Source organism: Piliocolobus tephrosceles, chromosome 17 (assembly GCF_002776525.5).
Source record: "Piliocolobus tephrosceles isolate RC106 chromosome 17, ASM277652v3, whole genome shotgun sequence".
NCBI lineage: Eukaryota > Metazoa > Chordata > Mammalia > Primates > Cercopithecidae > Piliocolobus > Piliocolobus tephrosceles.
In genome coordinates, this window is record NC_045450.1 from 69,207,199 (window position 1) to 69,227,060 (window position 19,862).

At 49.7% G+C, this 19,862-nt stretch overlaps 1 protein-coding gene across 1 annotated transcript in view; it reads right to left on the bottom strand.

Annotated features, from left to right (window-relative positions):
• Positions 1 to 12,077: 12,077 nt before the first annotated feature.
• The window catches only part of COTL1 (coactosin like F-actin binding protein 1), a 53,796-nt gene continuing 46,011 nt past the window's right edge, over positions 12,078 to 19,862 (bottom strand). Inside the window, exon 4 of the mRNA XM_023226890.1 lies at positions 12,078 to 13,427. Coding sequence (XP_023082658.1) covers positions 13,317 to 13,427 — 111 coding nt within the window. The 3' untranslated portion in view covers positions 12,078 to 13,316. The remainder of the gene's footprint in view (positions 13,428 to 19,862) is intronic.

A 19,862-nucleotide genomic window follows, 5' to 3' on the forward strand; every position in this document is an offset into this window, starting at 1 on the left:
CACCCTCAGAGCTGCAACCCGGAGATCGGAGGCCCCACAGCTGCCTCTGCACCTGCCTCCAAGCACCCACGAAGCTGGAGACTAGACACTCGTATCCACACAACCTTGCCTGCCAAGAGAAAACGGGCCACTGAGAGATGCTTCTATCTCCCTCCTGTCTTCCAGATCTCATGTGAACGTGCTTAACTGTCACAACCAAATGTGCCCCCAAAACCCCGGATGTCAGAGAGTCTGGGTAATTCATTTTAAGTTTTCAGTGTTGAAAGCCCTGGAAGGAAGTGGGAACGGATGCCGAGTACCAAGAGTCACTACCCAGGATGGGGACTACACCACGGGAGGCCAAGAACTCAGACTGGGGCCCAGGAGGCAGGAGAGGATCCAGCTCCAAGGTCCAACGCCATGTTCACTGTCTGAGCTGGGCCACGCTTGCATTGCTCTACAGAAACACCTGAGACTGGATACTTTATAAGAAAAGAGATTTAATTGGTTCATGGTTCTGCAGGCTGTACAGAAAGCATAGCACTGGCATCTGCTTCTGGGGAGGCCCCAGGAAGCTTCCAATCATGGCAGAAGGCAAAAAGGGAGCAGGCCCCTAACATGGCATGAGCGGGAGCAAGAAACAAAGGGGGCAGGGAGTTGCCACATACTTAAACAACAAGATCTGACAAGCATTTACTCACTATCGCAACGACAGCATCAAGGGCATGAACTAAACCATCCAGGAGAAATCCACCCCACCCAGGAGGCGGAGGCTGCAGTGAGCTGAGATGGCACCACACTGCACTCCAGCCTGGGCGACGAAGTGGGACCTTGTCTCAAAATATATATATATGTGTGTGTGTGTATATATACTATATATGTATATATATAAACCCATTACCATGATCCAGTCACCTCCCACCAGGCCCCATCTTCAACACTGGGGACTACAATTCAACATGAGATTTGAGCAGGGCCAAGTATACAAACTTTATCACCACTCTAGCTGCAAGGAAAACCTTGACACTTTGACATGGTCCCTGGTCTAGGTTTCCTGGGTGACCTCTTCGTCTTTAAACATAGTATTGGGGGTCAAGTTCCTCTGCTTTAGCTTCAGTGCGGCTGAGCAGATTCACTCCTGTGAGTCTTGCACTCTGATAATTATTGATCATCACAATCTCAGCGGCTGCTCTGCACTGAGTGGCTTGCCAAGCACTGCGCTGAGAGCTTCGTGCATTACTGTGCATCGGGTATTTTGCAGCAACTGTATATGATTAGGACTGTTGTTACTATTATCATTTAAAAGGTGATGAACCTGAGGCTCAGAGAGGTTTTATAACTTGCCCAAGGTCACACAGCAAGTAAATGACAGAGCCATGATTAGAACCTATTTGCTGAACCACATGATGACATTGGCTGCCATTATTCATTTTTATTTTATTTTGAAATAAGCAAACAAATCTGTGCTTCCTAAATCAAGTTTCTTTGGAAGACAATTGTTCCAAAATATAAAATGCATGGGGAGGTGAATAGTAAAAGGAATGCTTTGTAGGGAACGAACCGGAGCCTGTGGTACTCAATGATCCCTGTGCCCTTTCAGAGCCAACGTTCTGTTCTACAAGCATGCCTCTTTATTCCCTGTTCAATAGCAGCTGGGAGTGCATCCGTGCTGGAAGTTACTACCCGTGGAGCCAGGGTGGGAGGCGGGCTCGGCGGAGGGGGCCTGCTTCTTGGAGGATGCTCTGTGATCCTCCCTGAAGCAATCTACAATATGGTCCCAGAGTTGCCATAGCAACTCCCCATCTGGGCTATTTAAATGAAATAAAGGAAGCATCTTCTGTCTCCAGACCATTGTGACTTTGAAGAATGATTCCTTCAGCAGACATTCAACAGTGTCACCCAGGGGTGGCAAACGCAAATGCTCACAGGAAGCGAACAGACAACGTAAAGGAGCTAATGAAAGGACGGCAGGGAGGTTCAGTGGGTAGTTGGGGGCTGGAGGGCCCTGGATAGTGCACCTTCCCCGCCCCCATCCATGCAGGCAACTGTAGCTCAGTCATAGCCCTAGCCCCTTGTTACTCTGCAGGAATGTAAACCCAGGGTTGCTGGATCTTCACGTTTGTCAAGAAAAGCTGAAAGCTAGATTTATAGGTGAAATCTTTTCATCTGTAAATGTTAGCACCCAACCCAAACTTTGCACTGGGGCTTCCAGGCATTGTCGTGCAAGTCATGCCCTGCACAACTCCAAGGACGTCAGTTTCGTGTTTGTCCAAGCGTGGAGTGCTCCCTGCTGTAAACTGCACACTGCGAAGCCAGATGTGTGTAGTCCTGTAATGTCAGGGGGCCGAATTTGGCTTGTCACCAGTGTGCCAATTCCAATTCTAAGTATCCAGCCATAGAGGTCTGGCTAGAGAAATTATTGTTCAACTAACCAATGTAAGCCACCAAAAATAGTGAATAGTACTCATGGATGTGAAAAGGTGTTCACCATATATCGACATGTGAAAAAAGCACAGTACAAAAATATAAAGAGTATAATCTTAATTTTTGAAAATAAAGATGTATACATTGTATTAAAAAGTCTGCAAGGAGAGAGGAGGGAGAGTATTAGGAAAAAGAGCCAATGCATGCTGGGCTTAGTACCTAGGTGATGGGGTTGACAGGTGCAGCAAACTACCATGGCACATGTTTACCTATGTAACAAACCTGCACATCCTGTACATGTACCCCAGAACTTAAAATTTTTCAGAATAGTCTGCAAGGCTGCACCCCCAAATGTGAAAACAGTGACCTCAGAGAGGTATAAGATCATTTTTATTTTCATCTTCTTTATCTTTGTGTTTTCTCAATATTTTTTGTGATGGCATGTAAATACTTATAAAATTTAAAAAATTAAGTTCATTCCAAAAAGTCTTCTAATGACTGGACGCAGTGTCTCACACCTGCAACGCCAGCACTTTGGGATGCCAAGATGGGCAGGTCGCTTGAGCCCAGGAGTTCGAGACCAGCCTGAGCAACATGGCAAAACCCCGTCTCTACAAAAAAAAAAAAAAAAAAAAAAAAAGCCAGGCATGGTGGCCTGCGCCTGTAGTCCCAGGCACTTGGGAGGGTGAAGTGGGAGGATCGCTTGAGTCTGGGCAGTCGAGGCTGCAGTGAGCCATGATTGAACCACTGCACTCTAGTCTGGGCAACAGAGTGAGATCCTGTCTCAAAAAATAATAACAATAATTCTTCTAAAATGGAATCAACATTTGTTTTCTAGCAAAAAGGAAGAGAGTAGGGCTGTGGCCAAAAGCAATGGTTTTCAAACTCCAGCATATTTCAGCATGGCCCTGGACAGTTAGCTCAAACACAGATTACTACCTATCCTGGCTGTGCCTGGAATAGGTCTTGTGGAATTTGCTGTTTAAGCAAGTATCCAGGTGACGCTAGTGCTTTGGTCCCCAGACCACGCATTTCAAACACTGGGGAAAAAGGCCTTATTAGGCTCTGTACTCTGTAAAGATATTCTCATAAGAATATCTAAGAATCACCTGGTAAACTCGCTTAAAATGTAGTTCTGGGACCATCCCCAAAGACTGAAACTCACTGAGTCTGGAGTGGGGCCCAGGAATCTGCATTTTCACAAACTCACAGGGTGGTTTTGCTGTAGGTGGTTCCTGGGGACAGCCTTTGAGAAGCACGGTTGGATCTAAAAGCCAACTTGGAGATGGGATTGAGGGATTGCTGGTCTCTTTGTAGTATGAGCTCATTTAGGTGGCATCTATATATTAAGTGAGCAGCTACTGGGCTCCCACTGTTTGCCAGGCACTGGGCCAGGAGCTGGAGGAGGTGGACAGATGTATAAGACATGCCCCTGGTGCAGCCCTGGGCTCTACTAGGGATGATAGGGACTGCAGGGAGCCAAATGCAGCCAGGTGGAAGGCATCTGAGGAGGCTGGGGGATGGGGACAGGGGTACAGGAAATGAGGGCCTGGGCAGTGAGTGCCCCCGGGCTAAGGGAGGCAGTCTACAGGAGGGCACTGGGAGCTTTTGGGGCCATTCAGTCTCCTGACCTCTCAGACAAAGAATTTGGTTCTCAGCAGCAACCAGCCACATTCTGGTAGCGTCTGAATCTTCATACTCAGAACTCGTTCATGGCGCAGCAATCTGTCCTCTGTTCTTAATTGACCCTCTGTAAGAACCCTCATTACTTTCTTCTTAGCTTCCTGTTGACTCTTCCAACAGGTGTACTAAACCAAATCACCTGTTCCAGGTGAGCAGTTTGATATTCCTCCCTCTGATTAGCAGGTACTACATGAATTCCCTTCTTTGTCTAAAAAGTATTTCTTGGCCGGGTGCGGTGGCTCACGCCTGTAATCCCAGCACTTTGGGAGACCGAGGTGAGTAGATCACGAGGTCAAGAGATCGAGACCATCTTGGCGAACACGGTGAAACCCCGTCTCTACTAAAAATACAAAAAAAAATTAGCCGAGCGTGGCGGTGGGCGCCTGTAGTCCCAGCTTCTTGGGAAGCTGAGGCAGGAGAATGGCGTGAACCCGGGAGGCGGAGCTTGCAGTGAGCTGAGATCGCACCACTGCACTCCAGCCTGGGCGACAGAGCGAGACTCCGTCTCCAAAAAAAAAAAAAAAAATACTCCAAACAGACAGAAAAATAGGGAAAATTATCTAATTTCCACCTACCCATTACACAGATGCTAACATCCTACTATATGCCTCTGTAAGGTGTGTTACCCAGATGCTTACATCTTATTTATTTCCTCCAGCTCTTTTAAAAATACATGAGCCCAGAAAGACACACCAAAACTCCACTCCAGCACTGTCTTTCCCCCTCCCTCCCTCCTCCCACCCTCCTTCCAGGGCTCACCTCTCGTTTTCATTGTGCCAGATGCATCTCTGCTCAGGTGGACCCACTCGTAACCAAGGTCTTAGGATTTTGTTTGGAAATTTAGCACAAGTGTTATCACTGTGCCCCTATCACTTTGTAAGCTGCCTTTTACACTTGCCTTTATGTTCTGGGGTTTATCAGAGTCATCACAGTTTGTCTTCCCCGTGCATACACGCAGTGGTGTGGCCTGTCTTTAGCACTGACACCAGACATGGGAACTGCTAGGGATGAACCAAGGAGCAAAGAATTCAGTGCCTGCTCTCATTCTCTCAGGTTTACCACAAATAACCCATGGAGTGTAGCCTTCAGTTCAAAGGGGCTTTTTCTTTTTTCTTTTCTTTCTTTTTTTCTTTTTTTTTTTGAGACAGGGTCTTGCTCTGCTGCTCACACTGGGGTGCAGTGGCACCATCATGGTTCACTGCAAACTTGACCTCCTGGACTCAAGCAGTTCCACCACCTCTACCTCCTGATTAGCTGGGACCAGACATATGCCACCAGGCCCAGCTAATTTTATTTTTATTTTTCGTAGAGAAAGGGTTTCCAGCCGGGCACAGTGGCTCACGCCTATAATCACAGCACTTTGGAAGGCTGAAGCTGGAAGATCACTTGAGCCCAGAAGTTCGAGACCAGCCTGGGCAACAGAGCAAGATCCCATCTCTATTTGTTTTTTTTTTCCTGAGATAAAGTCTTGCATTGTTCCCTAGGCTGGTCTCAAATTCCAGGGCTCAAGCGATCCTCCTGACTCCCAATGGGCCTCCCAAAGTGCTGGGATGGCAGGAATAAGCCAACGCTCCAGGCCCAAAGGGGCCTCTTTACTCACTGATCCCCCAGTTGCAGGGGCAGCTCCCTCAACCAGTTCCCAGCACAGGCAGACAGAACAGCCCCTGCCCCAGACTCCCTGGTGTGCCTTTAGCCTTAGGGCAACACCTGCCTCTCCTGCCCCACCCAGAGGGAGCCAAAGTCCCACACCTGGCACCTGGGGAGCACTTGGCAGAACCCAAAGCCTGCAGCACACGGCAGCCTCCACAGCCCCCTCCTGGTAGTGGTGTCTTAAGACTCCCTCAGAGACGATTAAAAGGGAGGAGCACTCAGGGTAATGGGGTCAAGCCGCTGGGGTGGAGGAGCCAGACAGGTGGACAGGCACACAGGATAGCTGTCCTCCAGGGCCAGCCCTGGGGCAGAGCGAGAGACGGGAGCCAGCACCCAGGCAGAGAAAACCAGAAAGACCTCTGGTCTCATTGCCCAGTTCAGCACAGACTAGGTCCGAGCCCCTGAGCAAGTATGGATTCTGTGTGTGGCATGAAGAGCTGGGCAGGGCTCCACCTCCTCCCCTTTCAGACTGGGGAATTCCACTGAAGCCGACCCAGTGACCACTTAGTGAGCACCTACTGTGTGCAAGGCCTCACGCCGGGCACTGGGATGGGGCACCTGCCCCAGAGAGGCGCACAGTTAGTGGGAGAGGGGAGACGCAACTGGAGGAGGGAGGGAAGAGGGTGGACTCATCCCCCATGGCTGCCCCAGTCAATCACCAAACCAGCGGCTTAACACAGCACAAAGATATGCTCTCACCATTCTGGAGGTCAGAAGTCAAAAATCAAAGTGTGGACAGGGCCCTGCTCTCTGGAAGCTCTAGGGGAAGCTTCCTGCCTCTTCCAGCTCCTGGTGGCTCCAGGCTTGCGGAGGCCTCACTCCAATCTCTGCCTCTGCCTTCACGTGGCCATCTCTCTTGTCTCTCATCTCTCGTCTCTCTTGTCTCTTGTCTGTCATCTGTCTTGTCTCTGTCTCAAATCTCCCTGTGATGCCTGTTACGGGATTTAGGGGCTGCCCTAAATCCAGGATGATCTTTAATTATATCTATAAAGACCCGTTTTCTACATAAGGTCACATTTACAAGTTCTGGGGCACAGACAAATCTTTTGGGGGTCATCATTCAGCCCACTTCACAGGGCACAGGGAACCTTCTAGAAGAGGCAGACCAGCAGAGACCAGTCTCTCTCTAGAGGGAAAGAGAGGAGCCTTCAGAAAAGTAGAGGAAGAATGTCCAGGGCCTGGATGCGGGCATGTGAGGAGGAAGGTGGACAAGGTCCTGGCTAGAGGGTCACGCAGAGCCCCTCCGGCTCTTCTGGAAGTTTGCCCTTGACCACAGGTTGCTGAGTGGGTGAGGGGTACAAAAAGCTAACATGGAGTTGCTGTTGGAAAAAGGTGAAATTCTCTTCTCAATTTAGGATGAACTGTTTTGATGGGCAAGGAAAGGCTCAAAATTAAGGCATAATCCTGAAGAAAAAAAGCTCTAAAACATATTTTTCCCTTAGTTTTATGACTTAAGAATTTATTTGGCCAGGTGTGGTGGCTCACACCTGTAATCCCAGCACTTTGGGAGGCCGAGGTGGGCAGGTCACATGAGGTCAGAAGTTTGAGATCAACCTGGCCAGCATGGTGAAACCCCATCTCTACCAAAAACACAAAAATCAGCCAGGTACGGTGGCACGTGCCTGTAATCCCAGCTACTCAGGAGGCTGAGGCAGGAGAATTGCTTGAACCTGGGAGGCGGAGGTTGCAATGAGGTGAGTTCGCACCACTGCACTCCAGCCTGGGCAACAGAGACTCCATCTCAAAAAACAAAACAAAACAAAACACACACACACACACACACACACACAAATTAGCTGGGCATGGTGGCAGGTGCTTATAATCCCAGCTACTCGGGAGACTGAGGCAGGAGAATCGCTTGAACCTGGGAGGCAGAGATTGTGCCACTGCATTCCTGCCTGGGCGACAGAGGGAGACTCTGTTTCAAAAAAAAAAAAAAGAAAAGAAAAAAAGGAATTTTTTTACATTCAAACAATAATGTAATATCGCAAGTGCCTCATCTATCAGACTGGGAGGAATCTCGGAGCTGAAAGCAACCCCCCGGCAAGGCCAAGCTTCTCTCGCTCCCAGAAAGTCTCACTGCATTGATGCCAAACTCGGTGTGGACACCTGGTCAGCACAGTGCACCACAGACCAGAACTCCTGGGCTCGAGCTATCTCCTGCCTGAGCCTCCCAAGTACCTAGGACTATAGGCTTGCGCACAGCGCCTGGCTAGCTTTTGTTTTCATGCTGTTGGGACACCATGGCCATGGTGAAGTTTGACTGCCTGGCCCTTCCTCCTCTTTGGATAGCAGCCTGGATTGCTGGAGTTCCTGCTCCATCCTTCCTGCAGCATGCAGGGAGCACCTGCCGAGGGAGTGCTGGGGAGTGGTGGCGTCCTGGTCCGTGAGGCAGCTGAGGACCCCGGCAGACTAACCAGTCTCTTTCTGTTGCACAGAATGTTAGGATTCACTCATTCATTCATTTCTGTGAGATCCTACAGCATAATCTCATAAAAGATGTTTGAACCCGGCAGTGCCTAGGTTCAAATCCTGGCTCAGCTGTTTCCTAGGCGTGTGTTTCCTAGGCTGTATTTTTCTTCACAAACACTTGGTGACCCCCGTTGCAAGAGACAGGTGCATTCCTGCCCTGCTGAAGCTCCTGTAGCTGTGTGACTCACCTTGGGAACTCCTCAGAGGGGACAAGCATCCTGCCTAAGGTCACGCGGCCCGTAGGCGGGGAGCTCGGGTTCCAACCGTTCCCCTCACACCGTGCTGGCTCCCAGTCCCAGCCCCACCTTCCCAACAGGGATAGAAGCGCCATGCCTTTTGCTCGCTCCTAAGCCCTGCCCAGGTGGAGACATTTGTGTACTCAAAGTGATGCCAGCCAAGCCCTACATTCATAATGGCAGCCCACGGGCGGCGACATTGACAAGCAGGGGTAGAAGGATCAGACGGCTCCATCACTGCCTCGAGGTTAGGCCTGAGCTGCTCATGGCCACAGCCCTTGCCCCAAACAAGGACGGTCCCCCAGGACTGTGCAGAGTCACTATAGGAATCTAACAGATCACATCACGCTAAGCACCTGGCAAGGCTCAGCTCACTTAGTTCTTACAATAAATGCATGAGGGAAGTGCTGTGATCACGGCCCTGTGTTATAGAGGGGGAAACTGAGGCTCAGCGAGGTGACACTGCTGGCCAAGGTCGTCTGGTGGGTGAGCCACGGACCTCGGACTCAAACCTGAGCCCAAGGCTGAGCTCTGAGCCACGGCTGTGCTGCCCACTGTCTCTTACTGAGTCATCTGGTGACCGGCCTTTTCTGGTTCTTTTAAAAAATTCTTTCTACATCACTTGGACTGTGCAGATTTTCTGGTTCTTGTTTTTCTCTTTTACGGTTCATTAAGAAATGGGGAACAGAAAGATTTCAACCAGGGCAGCCCATCCTCAGGGCACGAGCTGCAGGGGAACTTTCCCCCAGCCAGGGCAGCATCCTGGGCCTGGACCCCCTCACCAGATAACCTCTGGGGTATAAACACCCGGCACAGTTGAGAAATAGGGCTGAGTGTGGTGGCTCACGCCTGTAATCCCAGCACTTTGGGAGGCAGAGGTGGGTGGATCACAAGGTCAGGTGTTCGAGACCAGCCTGGCCAACATGGTGAAACCCTGCCTCTACTAAAAACACAAAAATTACCTGGGCATGGTGGTGGGCGCCTCTAATCCCAGCTACCGGGGAGGCTGAGGCAGGAGAATCGCTGGAACCCAGGAGGCAGAGGTTGCAGTGGGCTGAGATAGCGCCACTGCACTCCAGCCTGGATGACAGAGCAAGACTCTTTCTCAAAAAAAAAAAAAAAAAAAAAAGGCAAGATTTCTCTGCCTTCAATGGTTTCATGATCCCTTGGGATCCCCCAGCAAAGGCCCAAGCTGCAGTTTTCGAGTTAAAGCCAAGCTCCTTGACACACAAACAAGCTGCTTCAGACCCTGGTTCACCCGTGGGCAAACATTCCATGGAGGCTGTGTCCACGCTTTCCTCTTCCTCCCCTCCTTTCCCTACGTTCTCAGCTCAGGTACCACCTCCTTAGCGAAGCCTCCCGCAGACCCCAACCAGATCCAGGGCCCTCGTGAGCTCTCACAGAACCCGGGCTTTTTCCTCTGAAGGGGACTTATCCTCATCTGGAAACGCGCACCCTCTGGTGGGACAAGCTAATATCCATCATCCCTGCTAGACTCAACCTCCTTGAGGCTGGGGGCTGTCTGAGTTTGTTCATCATCAAATCTCCATACCTAGGCCAGTGCCTGGCACATAGTAAGGGCTCAATAAACCTGTCTGCACTTGGCCTTCAGGATTCCACTCACGGCTCGCTGCAGTGGCTCACGGCTATAAGCCCAGCACTCTGAGAGGCTGAGGTGGGAAGGTTGCTCGAGTCCAGGAGTTTGAGACCAGCCTGGGCAGCACAGGGAGACCTCCTATCTACAAAAAATACAAAAATTAACTGGGCGTGGTGGTGCACACCTGCAGTCCCAGCTACTCGGGAGGCTGAGGCAAAAGGATCGATTGAGCCCAGGAGATGGAGACTGCAGTGATCTGTGATCGTGCCACTGCACGCCAGCCTGGGTGGCAGAGTGAGACCCTGTCTCTAAACCAACAAAACAAAAACAAACAAAAAAGATTCCACTCACAGGAGGAACCCACGGAGGAGATGCAGACCTCCCTTCCAGCCCCTCCTGCCCGGGATCGGGGCCACTTCTGCAGCTGTCTGGAAAGGAAAAGCTGGCGTTTGTTGAGTCCGGCACTCCGATTTCCCTAGTCTGGAATAGAGGCCTCATCTGCGTTTTCAAAGTTCCCAGTGATCCTAATTCACAGCCAGGGATGAGACCACAGGCCTAGGGGCAGATCTGAGAGCTGCTCATTCTTTCTAGTCCGCTTTGGGGCAGGGAGTGGGGTGGGCAGTGAGCCTGGAGGAGGGCTTGGCTGACCAGGAGATGCCAGGAGAGGATGGAAGGCTTGCGGGGCGGAGTGCATGGTGACATGAAATCATGCCCATGTTCTGAACAGAGCCCAAGTTCTGAACGGAGCTAAAACCCGTGCCCTGGGAACGGACCTAGTTTAGCTCCTTCAACTCTAGGTACAGGAAAAGATGGAAGCCCACAGAGCTAACAAGACCAGGGGCAGGTGTGAGATAAGAACACTGCGCCCTGACAGGCACCCTTTGCCTGCACAATCCTCACTGCTTCTTCAGCCTTTCTACACGTAGGCAATGTTGTCCATTTTGCAGATAAGGAAACCGAGGCTGAGAGGTTAACTAAATTGCCTAAAGCCACACAGCTGTGAACAGATGAGCAGAAATTAGAACCCAGACGTGGCTGGAGCGGGCTGGGGCTGCGGGTGGTGGTGACCTGTGGCCCCTGCTACCTGGGCAGCATGATGAGGGTCTTGCCCACACCTTCCTGCCCTGATTTCGGCTTCTGCCCTCTCCCCGCACCCTCCCTGCCCCACGCTCAGCTCCTCCAAGCCCCGCTATCTGTGTCTGAAATTCCTCTGCCCTGATTCTGGGCTCCCACAGGGTCTGGTGTGCTGGAAGTCCAGTTTCTCAGCTGTAGGATAACCTCGGAAAGGATGTCACGGCCAACGAGGAAGATGCTTTCTCTGGGTTTTCCTAAAAAGGCAGACAGGGGAGTTTTGGCCACTCAAAAAGAATCACTACCTGTGGTCCCATCGCTGTCCCACGTATGTAGCCTCCCCGCTCCCTTCACAAGCCACAGCACCAGGGGCGTGGAGAGATCTCAGTTCAAATCCCAGCTATGGCTGGGTGCGGTGGCTCACGCCTGTAATCCCAACACTTTGGGAGGCCGAGATGGGCAGATCACCTGAGGTGAGGAGTTCAAGACCAGCCTGGCCAACATGGCGAAACTCCATCTCTACTAAAAAATACAATAATTAGCCAGGCATAGTGGCAGGTACCTGTAATTTCAGCTACTATGGAGGCTGAAGCAGGATAATCTCTTGAATTATCCTGGGAGGCGGAGCTTGCAGTGAGCTGAGATCTCCCCACTGCACTCCAGCCTGGGCGACAGAGTGAGACTCTGTCTCAAAAAAAAAAAAAAAAAAAAAAAATCCCAGCACCGCCACTTTCTATCTGGGTGACCTCAGGTGAATGAGTCCCTCTGAGCCTCAGTGTTGAGGACATGGGGACAAAAGCAGCCCCTGTTTCTTATGGGTGCTAAGAATTAAATAAGCTAGTGAACACGAATGTGCCTGGCCCCAGCAGCTCCGCAAACACCCATTAAATCTGAAGGTGATGATGACTGCCTTTGTTTTTACAACAAAAAAAAGAACTTTGTAGGACAAATCAGAAACCAAACTGTTTTTTGAAAAACAAAAAAACATTTATTTCTGTAAACTGAGCGCAGAGATGTTCTTTACAATCCCAACACAGTACAGATTTCTTTCCCAAAACGAAATGAGCAAGGAAAAAAGAAAAAGAGCTATATCAAATGTGCTCATGAAGAACCAAGCCAATCTCATCTTTCTTCAAAAACCAAACAAAACGATCCTTTTGAATGCGTGGTGCAGGCCTAGGATTGAAGCCGCAGGCTCCTGGGGTGCTGTGAGCCCAGGGCTTTGCTCAGCTCACAGCTAGTGCGGCAGGCGGAGCAACCCTTTCGCCGAGTCATCCTCGCAGCTTGCACAGAAGCTTCCTGAACCTAAGGGATCCGTTCCCAGCTCTCCTTAAATTTCCAGTCCCCACCCTGGGCCTCTCTCCCTAATGTTCTCGTCACTTTGGGAGCCCCTGAAGTGAACCCTGAAATACTCCCTCTGTCAACTCTGGGCTCAGACCTTTGCCCTTCTCTGTGTCACAAGGAAATTTCGGTCAAGAGGTTGGTAACAGGTGGTTTCAGACCGTGCAGCAAAGCCACTGCCAGGCAAGTTTTAAGGCAAATTTTATCTCTTCTTATTCAGTCTGAGCCAGACCTAACCTCACCATCGAGCAATCCTCCTTCTGCTGGACATGCAACTTAGGCAACTCTGGATGGAGGTGGGATGAGGGAGCCCAGGGCAGATTCCAGGAGGTCTGGGCCTGACTAGGGAATGGACGTGTGTGCTTATGAAGGCTGCAGGCACCGGGCGCAGCTCCTGGCCCAGCTGCCCCTCAGTGGTACACAGGAAGCAGGGCCCAAGAAAACTGAGATGGCAAAACAGGCCCGGGCTCTGGAAAGCAACGTGAGGTCAGACAGATCTCACTAGGCAGACCTCGTCGCATGGAAGAGAAATGCCAGGAAAAGGGGTCACTGCAGGAGGCACCTCGGATCTGATGGCAGGCAGGACCTTGCATCAAAATGAGTTTTCTTTAGAACAAAAAAGAGGGGGAGAAAAGAAAAAGAAGATCAAAGAAAGAGGTTCCATGAGCGTCATGAGATAGGACACAGCAGGGTTCTAAGGGAAGCAGGAAGGTGGGGGCTGTGGACACAGGGTGGCGGGTGCTGCCTCTCATGGCTTCTTTTCTCCCTGGTGGGCTGGTGGGCTGGTAGCTGAGGCCGGCGGTCCTCTCCCCCGGGGAGCAGGCAGATGACTTTGGCAAGGGGCGGTGTGGGGGGTGCTGGGGTTACTCTGTCTGGGCGTCGTAATTGGCTCCCCCCGCCTTCTTCAGCTCGTTCTTGATGAAATCTTCCTCCAGCTCCTTCCGATCACTGATCACAAACTCCTTAGCGAAATTCTGCAAGAACAAAGGAAAACACAGTGTTCCTATTAAGAAGGAAGGGACAGGATGTGAGGGTGGCTCAGGCAACACACTGGGAAGCAAAGCACCGAAAACTCTGGCGACGGATGGAAATGGAAATTCAGCAGCAGAAAAAACCTGACTGGGAGGAGGGAGCGAGGCAGATCTGACGCTGCGTCTTCCCATGTCCGTGGGGACAGCCCGAGGAAGCCGGGGCTTGAATTTTGGCTGTGTTACCTTGGCCAAGTCCCTTCAATTCTCTGTGCCTCAACTTCCTTATCTGTAAAAACACATCTTGTCAGGAGAATAATAGGTCATGAGGTTGGAAAGGCAGATGGGTGTTCTGGTAAATGTTTAACACCAGGCACTCCAAAAAATAATAATAATAAAAGGACAAAAGCTCAGATTAGTGTCTTTTGCCCATTTCCATGGTGTAAATAGTCCCACAGTGGCTGATGTCAAGCTATCAAAGTGACGTCACCATACATGGAGGTGGAAGGAGACAGGCGTAACTGGCTCTTGCCAGCTGGGACAAGCAAGCTTCAGCCACCAATGTTCCTAATGATGCAGGAGCCTCCAGTCCTGGGTCTGCCATGGGCTCTCCACCCACATGAGTTACACAAGGGTAGAGGCTCTGCCTTCATTCAACAAATACCATCCAGGCTGTGGGGCTACAGGGCTGAGCAAAATGGATGCAGTCACTCTCTCCTCTTGGAGTACACAGGTTTCACCCACAGGACCTGCAGGCACCCATGGTGCACTCAGTAAACACTTGGGGCGTGAATGAGGGAAGCAGGTGACCTGGCTTATCAGACAGCCCTAAGCCATGATGATACACGGTTATTGCCATATGTGGATCGTAAGACTTTAACAAATGAAATTTCAGGATGATGATGGACAGCTTGACAAAAAAAAGCTATCAAAACCACAAACAACAAGTCTAAAGGTAAGAAACTCATCCACACTTAAAAAAAAGCCCATAAGGAAATAACATAAACAATGACCATCATTTTTTTTTCTTCTTGAGAGAAAAGCCTATTGCCTAGGCTGGGCAATCTTGGCTTACTGCAACTTCTGCCCCCAGGGTTCAAGCCATTCTCATGTCTCAGCCTCCCCAGTAGGTGGAACTACAGGTGCCCGCCACCACGCCCGGCTAATTTTTGTATTTTTAGTAGAAGCAAGGTTTCGCCATGTTGGCCAGGCTGGTCTCAAACTCCTGGCCTCAAGTGATCCACCCAGCTTGGCCTCCCACGGTGCTGCGATTACAGGTGTGAGCCACCACACCCGGTCAACCACAATTATTTAGGATTTCTGTGTACCAGCACAGTGCCACAGTACTGAGAATGACACACAGTAGTAAATATGAATCATGGAAGGTGGAAGGAACCCCTATGTCCATCAACAGAGGAGTGGATTATCAAAACACGGTCTGTCCACACAATGGAATATTCCTCAGCCACAGAAAGGAATGAAGCACTGCCACATGCAACTATATGGATGAACCTCGAAAACAGGACGCTGAGTGAAAGAAGCTAGGCATGAAGACCATATATTGTCAGCTGCCATTGGTACAAAATGTCTAAAAAAGGCAAACCCATACAGACAGAAAGCAGACTCCTGGTTACAAGGAGCTGGAGATAGGAACAGGAAATGATAGAGACGTTCTAAAATTGGGATTGTGGTGATGGGTGCACAACTCTGCAAATTCACGAAAAGGTACTGAAAAAGTACACTTAGGATGACTTGCTTTTGTGGTACATACATTATACCTCAATCAAGTTCTTTCTAAAAAGGACCGTAAGGTGATCAACATTATCTCCATTTTAAAGGTGAGAAAACAAAGGCTGGAATTTACAATGCTTGTGCAAAGTCAGACAGCCAGAAGGTCCAGTTGACGCCAAAGCTGGCATCTTGAAAGAGCCACCATCTCCTTTGGGGTGATGAAAAAGTTTTGGAACCAGACAGAGGTAAGGCTTGTACAACACTGTGAATGTTCTGAAAGTCACTGAATTGTATACTTTAAAATGGTTTGGGCCGGGTGCGGTGGCTCACGCCCATCATCCCAGCACTTTGGAGGCCGAGGCAGGCAGATCACCTGAGGTCAGGAGTTCGAGACCAGCCTGGCCAACATGGCGAAACCCCATCTCTACTAAAAATACAAACATTAGCTGGGCGTGGTGGTACATGCCTGTAATCCCAGCTACTCGGGAGGCTGAGGCAGGAACATCGCTTGAACCTGGGAGGCGGAGGTTGCAGTGAGCCAAAATCACGCCACCGCACTCCAGCCTGGGCAACAGGGCGAGATCCATCTCAAAATAAATAAATAAACATACAAATAAAAAGGTTCATTTTATGTTATTTATTAATTGTCCACCACAATTAATAAATAAAAAGCAAAAAAGTCACCATACCGCCAAGAATGATGAGCCCAGGAACATCCTCAAGGTCAAGCTTTACAATAAAAAGACAAAACATTTGGTGTGCAAAGCCACTGAGAACACTAACAAGGTGGAGAAGGGGAGGTTAATTTTTATCAAGCAGCTGATGTGTGCCAGGAACAGCCTCACTCATGTTCTCTTTCAGTCCTCAGTATGTTAGCTTTATTTTATTTCACTTTTTGAAGATAAGACTCACAGGCTGGGCTTGGAGAGACTTGCCCAGAATGACAAAAACACCCTTTAGATCCTTTCTGTTCCCACCCCACTATAGTATGTTACTATGTGTATGTGATCAGTGCAATGAAAGAACACAAGATGGATGTAAGAGCCAGAAACGAGAATCGAGAATTAACGCATTTCTCAACCCTGAGCCCCACAGCATGAGGGAGGGGCAGAGAGTGTTCAGAAGGAGGAAGCCAACAGCTTAAGATGCTTATAGAAGAAAGTCCAAAGTTCCTCTGCTTTGTGATAGCTATATGTGGCAATCTACAGAAATAAGAACACTTGAAGTTCGAGTCGGTTAGCTATTAGAAGATTTAGATTAAGAAAAATAAGTTTGAGGGCCAGGGATGGTGGCTTATGCTTGTAATCCCAGCACTTTGGGAGGCTGAGGTGGGCAGATCACGAGGTCAGGAGATCGAGACCAGCCTGGCCAACATGATGAAACCCTGTCTCTGCTAAAAATACAAAAATTAGCTGGGTGTGGTGGTGTGTGCCTGTAATCCCGGCTACTCAGGAAGCTGAGGCAGGAGAATGGCTTGAACCTGGGAGGCAGAGATGGCAGTGAGCCGAGATGGCGCCACTGCACTCCAGCCTGGCAACAGAGTGAGACTCCATCTCAAAAAAAGAAAAATAAGTTTGATAAGGTCTAAGAAATCTAAAATGAAAGATACATGGAGCTAGGCACAGGCCAACCTAAAACCACAAGTACTTACGTAATCAAATTATAACGAAACAAAAAGAAGCAAAACAGACAGCAGATCTAGTAAAATATAACAATAAATGTAAATGAACAAAATTACCTTTAAAAATGCTATGTTTCAAACTACAAAAAAAAACCCCTCAAACCTTGTACTACATACCAGAGACATGTTTAAAATCAAAAGATTAGCAGAAAAATGATTCCAAGTTATACAAACAAAATATATACAAAAGCAACCATATGCTTTCTGAAAACGTTTAAAGCCAACTGAATCTCACAAGATAAACAGGGTCATCCTGCAAGTTGCTAATCCTCCTGGCTCAGTCGATGTTCTTTCCTCTCTGCTCAGTAGAAAAGAGAATGGAAGGTTATTTTCCCTGTAGAAGGGCTGTTTTTAATATCAGTACTTAGAGAGGCCTTAAAAACCAAGTCGTCCAGCAATCCGATTACTGCCAAAAAGCAAAGAAGGGTTAGAAAGCAAGTGTCTTAACACACTGAACTGACTCACACCTAAAAGTCCTATGTTCATATTTCATTTCCAATTTATCCTCAGGGGAACACAGAGAGTTAGACTGTGCAAAATTGAGTCCCCCCTCGTTTTTTACTGCTTTTCTTTTTTTCTTTCTTTTTTTTTCCCTCTTCCAGTGACCAAGAAAGAAAAAAATTTAAACATTTCTGAAGCTACAGTGACCGTGGCCATGCTGTAGGCCCCTTTAGAACAGACCCCAGATTCTCTGTTCAGAAGAATCCTGACATACTGCCTCCAGGGGTGGGCTGAAGACCTTGTATTCAAACATGAGCCTATTGGCTCCCTTCACCTTCAGTCTGGCTGACAGCTGGCGCATTTGGCACTGCTCCTCTCCTCACACAAGAGTCCCCGCCGCATGGCTGCCAAGGTGTACAGCCTGGGACTCACTACAGCCCACGCTGGTGTGAAGCTGAGCAGAGAGAAGGGATGGATGGAGGACACTGGAGGGCTGGGCTTCCTCTGGGCCTTACCATTGCCATGGCCTCATAGACAGCAGGGCTGGTGGTCCTTAGAGGTCATCTCTTGCCCCTCAATTCAGAAGGGGAAACTGAGGCTCGGTGAGTGACACCATGAGGCTGGTTAAGTGGTGGTCATCCCCCAGCCCACTGCTCTCCACCCTTGCACCTGGGTCTGCTCACCTCTCCCCTGTGCCCGTCGGCTTCCCAACCCTCTTCGTGTCTCCTCCTCGTGCTGCTCCTGTGTCTTGTCCACCCCTTCCCCATTCTTTGAGCCTGGTAGTGACTCCTAGCACCTTCCAAATAAAGTGTCTGCATCTCAATCCAATCATCCCCCTGGGACTGGCTTCCCACTGTCACCTCACTGGCAGACTGGTCATGCACAGGCCCACCGCCTGGACGTCCCGTGGACACATCGGTGAGATAGGCCTGTGACCAATAGTGGTCAGTTCCCTTGGAGCGAGAGCTGGACCCCAGCCTGCTCCAGAGTGGACACCAAGCCGCTCCCACCTTCTACAGGGCCAGCACCAACTCTGCCGGGGCCCAGGTGGTCAGGCTGCATGGAAGGGGTACTAGCAGGCCTCCATCCTACACAGGGTGCCTCTAAGCCCCCAGAGGCTTACAGAGGTGAGCCAGCACCTCCCATCCAGTGCGTGGAATGTCCCCAAAATGTCTGACCTGAGCCTCCCATCCAGTGCCACAGAATGTCCCCAAAATGTCTGACCTGAGCCTCAGCCCAAAAACCAATTCAAAACAACCTCAGCACCTCTCCACCTCCACGCCTTCCAGCGGCTCCTGCAAGATAAGGGAGTTGCAAGCACCACCGGGGAGTAGGCTTCATTGGAAGTCTTCAAAATGAGGCAGAAGCCAAGCAAAAATGGCACTGGGCAGACGGAGTCTGACTTGGGAGCAATGCCTGAGACTGGAGGGAGCCTGCGTGGAGCAGCTGAAGTCTGCCTTGCACCTGAGGCTGGAAACCACAGGGAACATATGTATGCAGAGTGTCGCCACCCCTATGCCACACACACCTCCTCACAACACAGCACTCGCCAGCACCCACATGCCACCAACACCCACAGGGCCAGGGGCAGGTGGCAAGATTCAGGAGGTAAGTCCTTCATCAGAAGGAGACTTCCAGGGCCTAGAGCAATGCGGACACATACAGAATTTTAAATTTTCTTTTTTTGAAACTCAGTCTCACTCTGTCACCCAGGCTGGCGTGCAGCGGTGCGATCTCAGCTCACTGCAGCCTCAACCTCCTAGGCTCAAGCGATCCTCCCACCTCTGCCTTCCTAGTAGCTAGAACTACAGGCACGAGCCACCACGTCCAGCTGATTTTTGTATTTTGCTGTAGAGATGTGGGTTTTGTCATGTTGCCCAGGCTGGTCTCCAGCTCCACCCGTCTTGCCTCCCAGGCGATCCACCCGTCTTGGCCTCCCAAAGGCCAGAATTTTGAATTTTCTTTCTTTCCTTTTTTTTTGTTTTGAGACAGGTCTCACTCTGTCACCCATGCTGCCAGGCTGGAGTGCATTGGTATAATCTCAGCTCACTGCAACCTCCATCTCCTGTGCTCAAGCAATCGTACCGCCTCAGCCCCGGAAGCAGCTGGGACTACAGGTACACACCACCATGCCCGGTTATTTTTTTTTTTCTTTGTAGATAACAGGGTTTGACCATGTTACCCAGGCTGGTTTCAAACTCCTGAGCTCAAGTGATCCACTTGCCTTGGCCTCCCAAAGTGCTAGAATTACAGGCGAGAGCCACTGTGCCTGGCCTGGAATTTTCAATTTTCTCCTAGCCACAGTGAAAAATGTAAAAAAGAAACCAGTGCCATTAATTGTAATAGTATTTTATCTAATCCAATATATGCAAAATATTGTCATTTCCACAATGTCATCAATGCTAAAAGTTACTGACGAGGTCCTTTACATTCATTTCTTTTGAACCCAGCCTTAGAAACGCTGTGTTCCTCCAGGTCTACGCACACAGTGATATGGCCGGGTGTGCTTGAAGTGGCCGGCAATAGTGCAGGTCTAGACTATATAATAATAATATAATAGTGCAGGTCTAGACTATATAATAATAATA